Below are 4,225 nucleotides of genomic sequence, written 5' to 3'. Positions count from 1 at the left end.
TACAGACGTCTGCTGGACGTTTGATACAGACGTCTGTTGGACGTTTGATACAGACGTCTGCTGGACGGTTGATACAGACTACTGCTGGACGTTTGATACATACGTCTGCTGGACATTCGTCAAGGACGTTTGTTTGGCGTTTGATAAAGACGTCTGATGGACGTTTGATACAGACGTCTGTTGGACGTTTGATACAGACGTCTTTTGGACGTTTGATACAGACGTCTGCTGGACGTTTGATACAGACGTCTGCTGGACGTTTGATACAGACGTCTGTTGGACGTTTGATACAGACGTCTGCTGGACGGTTGATACAGACTACTGCTGGACGTTTGATACATACGTCTGCTGGACATTCGTCAAGGACGTTTGTTTGGCGTTTGATAAAGACGTCTGATGGACGTTTGATACAGACGTCTGTTGGACGTTTGATACAGACGTCTGTTGGACGTTTGATACAGACGTCTGCTGGACGTTTGATACAGACGTATGTTGGATGTTTGATACAGACGTCTGTTGGACATTTGATACAGATGTCTGTTGGACGTTTGATACATACGTCTGCTGGATGTTCGTGAAGTACGTCTGTTGGACGTTTGATACAGACGTCTGTTGGACGTTTTATACAGAAGTATGTGGGATGTTTGATACAGACGTCTGTTGGACGTTTTATACAGACGTCTGCTGGACGTTTGTCAAGGACGTCTGTTGGACGTTTGAAACAGACGTCTGTTGGACGTTTTATACAGAAGTATGTGGGACGTTTGATACAGACGTCTGTTGGACGTTTTATACAAACGTCTGCTGGACGTTTGTCAAGGACGTCTGTTGGACGTTTGATACAGACGTCTGCTGGACGTTTGATACAGACGTCTGCTGGATGTTTGATACAGACGTCTGTTAGACGTTTGATACAGGTGTCTGCTGGACGTTTGATACAAGTGTCTGCTGGACGTTTGATACATATGTCTGCTGGACGTTCGTCAAGAACGTCTGTTGGACGTTTGATACAGACGTCTGTTGGACGTTTAATACATACGTCTGTTAGACGTTTGATATAGACGTCTGCTAGACGTTTGATACAGACATCCGTTGGACGTTTGATACATACGTCTGCTGGACGTTTGTCAAGGACGTGTGTTGGACGTTTGATACAAACGTCTGCTGGACGTTTGATACAGATTTGAAATGTAAACATATATGTATGTATTGATTGACTTTAATCTCTTGTAAAAGAGGAAATAAAGAATGTCTGCCTGTCTGCCTGTCTGTCTGAAGGACGTTTGATACATACGTCTGCTGGACGTTCGTCAAGTACGTCTGTTGGACGTTTGATACAGACGTCTGCTGGACGTTTGATACAGACGTCTGCTGGACGTTTAATACGGACGTCTGTTGGACGTTTGATACAGACGTCTTTTGGACGTTTGCTACAGACGACTGCTGGACGTTTGATACAGACGTCTGCTGGACGTTTAATACAGACGTCTGTTGGTCGTTTGATACAGACGTCGTTTGGACGTTTGATACAGACGTCTGTTGGACGTTTGATACAGACGTCTGCTGGACGTTTGATACAGACTACTGCTGGATGTTTGATACATACGTCTACTGGACATTCGTCAAGGATGTCTGTTGGATGTTTGATACAGATGTCTGCTGGACGTTTTATACAGACGTCTGTTGGACGTTTGATACAGACGTCGTTTGGACGTTTGATACAGATGTCTGTTGGACGTTTGATACATACGTCTGTTGGACGTTCGTCTAGGACGTATGTTGGACGTTTGATACAGACGTCTGCTGGACGTTTAATACAGACGTCTGTTGGTCGTTTGATCCAGACGTCGTTTGGACGTTTGATACAGATGTCTGTTGGACGTTTGATACAGACGTCTGCTGGCCGTTTGATACAGACGTCTGCTGGATGTAATGTCTGCTGGACGTTTGATACAGACGTCTGCTGGACGTTTAATACAGACGTCTGTTGGCCGTTTGATACAGACGTCGTTTGGACGTTTGATACAGATGTCTGTTGGACGTTTGATACATACGTCTGCTGGACGTTCGTCAAGGACGTCTGTTGGACGTTTGATTCAGACGTCTGTTGGACGTTTGATACATACGTCTGTTGGACGTTCGTCTAGGACCTATGTTGGACGTTTGATACAGACGTCTGCTGGACGTTTGGTACATATGTCTGCTGGACGTTCGTCAAGGACGTCTGTTGGACGTTTGATAGAGACGTCTGTTGGACGTTTAATCCATACGTCTGTTGGACGTTTGATATAGACGTCTGCTGGACGTTTGATACAGACGTCTGTTGGACGTTTGATACATACGTCTGCTGCACGTTTGATACAGACGTCTGCTGGACGTTTGTCAAGGACGTCTGTTGGACGTTTGACACAGACGTCTGCTGGACGTTTGATACAGACGTCTGCTGGATGTTTGATACAGACGTCTGTTAGACGTTTGATACAGGTGTCTGCTGGACGTTTGATACAAATGTCTGCTGGACGTTTGATACAGACGTCTGCTGGACGTTTGATACATATGTCTGCTGGATGTTCGTCAAGGACGTCTGTTGGACGTTTGATACAGACGTCTGTTGGACGTTTAATACATACGTCTGTTGGACGTTTGATATAGACGTCTGCTGGACGTTTGATACAGACGTCCGATGGACGTTTGATACAAACGGCTGCTGGACGTTTGATACAGATTTGAAATGTAAACATATATGTATGTATTGATTGACTTTAATCTCTTGTAAAAGAGGAAATAAAGAATGTCTGTCTGTCTGTCTGTCTGATGGACGTTTGATACATACGTCTGCTGGACGTTCGTCAAATACGTCTGTTGGACGTTTGATACAGACGTCTGATACAGACGTCTGTCGGACGTTTGATACAGACGTATTTTGGACGTTTGCTACAGACGTCTGCTGGACGTTTGATACAGACGTCTGCTGGACGTTTGATACAGACGTCTGTTCGATGTTTGATACAGACGTCTGTTGGACGTTTGATACAGATGTCTGTTGGACGTTTAATACAGCGTCTGCTGGACGTTTGATATAGACGTCTGATGGACGTTTGATACAGACGTCTGCTGGACGTTTGATACAGACGTCTGTTGGATGTTTGATACAGACGTTTGTTGGACGTTTGATACATATGTCTGTTGGACGTTTGATACATACGTCTGCTTAACGTTCGTCAAGGACGTCTGTTGGATGTTTGATACAGATGTCTGTTGGATGTTTGATACAGATGTACGTTGGACGTTTGATACAGATGTCTGTTGGACGTTTGATACATACGTCTGCTAATCGTTCGTCAAGGACGTCTGTTGGATGTTTGATACAGATGTCTGTTGGATGTTTGATACAGATGTCTGTTGGACGTTTGATACAGATGTCTGTTGGACGTTTGATACATACGTCTGTTGGATGTTCGTGAAGTACGTCTGTTGGACGTTTGATACAGATGTCTGTTGGACGTTTGATACAGACGTCTGTTGGACGTTTGATACAGACGTCTGTTGGACGTTTGATACAGACGTCTGCTGGACGTTTGATACATACGTCTGTTGGACGTTCGTCTAGGACGTATGTTGGACGTTTGATACAGACGGCTGCTGAACGTTTACTACAGACGTCTGTTGGACGTTTGATACAGACGTCTGTTGGACGTTTGATACAGACGTCAGTTGGACGTTTGATAAATACGTCTGTTGGACGTTCGTCTAGGACGTATGTTGGACGTTTGATACAGACGTCTGCTGAACGTTTGATACAGACGTCTGTTGGACGTTTGATACATACGTCTGCTGGACGTTTGATACATACGTCTGCGTGACATATGTATAGGACGTCTGTTGGATGTTTTATACAGATGTCTGTTGGACGTTTGATACAGACGTCTGTTGGACGTTTGAAACAGATGTCTGTTGGACGTTTGAAACAGATGTCTGTTGGACGTTTGTTACAGACGTCTGTTGGACGTTTGATACATACGTCTGTTGGACGTTTGAAACAGACGTCTGGTGGACGTTCGTCTAGGACGTATGTTGTACGTTTGATACAGACGTCTGCTGGACGTTTGATACAGACGTCTGTTGGACGTTTGAAACAGACGTCTGTTGGACGTTTGATACATACGTATGTTGGACGTTTGATACATACGTCTGTTGGACGTTGGATACATACGTCTGTTGGACG

The 4,225-nt window shown here is 44.8% G+C and overlaps 1 protein-coding gene across 1 annotated transcript; it reads right to left on the bottom strand.

The window, feature by feature from the left end:
- Positions 1 to 1,219: 1,219 nt before the first annotated feature.
- Positions 1,220 to 2,741, bottom strand: LOC110440990. Its single transcript, XM_021484099.1, has 2 exons — positions 2,271 to 2,741; positions 1,220 to 2,104 (listed from the first exon to the last, which is right to left on the bottom strand). The coding sequence occupies exons 1-2, from the start codon at positions 2,739 to 2,741 to the stop codon at positions 1,220 to 1,222; spliced, it is 1,356 nt and encodes a 451-aa protein (XP_021339774.1).
- Positions 2,742 to 4,225: the final 1,484 nt, after the last annotated feature.

This window comes from Mizuhopecten yessoensis, unplaced genomic scaffold (genome assembly GCF_002113885.1).
Source record: "Mizuhopecten yessoensis strain PY_sf001 unplaced genomic scaffold, ASM211388v2 scaffold714589, whole genome shotgun sequence".
In the NCBI taxonomy this organism is placed as follows: Eukaryota; Metazoa; Mollusca; class Bivalvia; order Pectinida; family Pectinidae; genus Mizuhopecten; species Mizuhopecten yessoensis.
Note: the sequence above shows the minus strand (reverse complement) of the source record. Positions and strands in the feature narration are given on the sequence as shown.

Bases quoted from the DNA above. Each gene is read 5' to 3' on its own strand.
- LOC110440990 (XM_021484099.1), bottom strand. From the start codon at position 2,741: ATGTTTACATTTCAAATCTGTATCAAACGTCCAGCAGCCGTTTGTATC. The intron at 2,105-2,270 runs GTATGGATTAAA...AACGTCCAACAG, and splicing joins ATATCAAACGTCCAACAGAC to ACGTCTGAATCAAACGTCCA.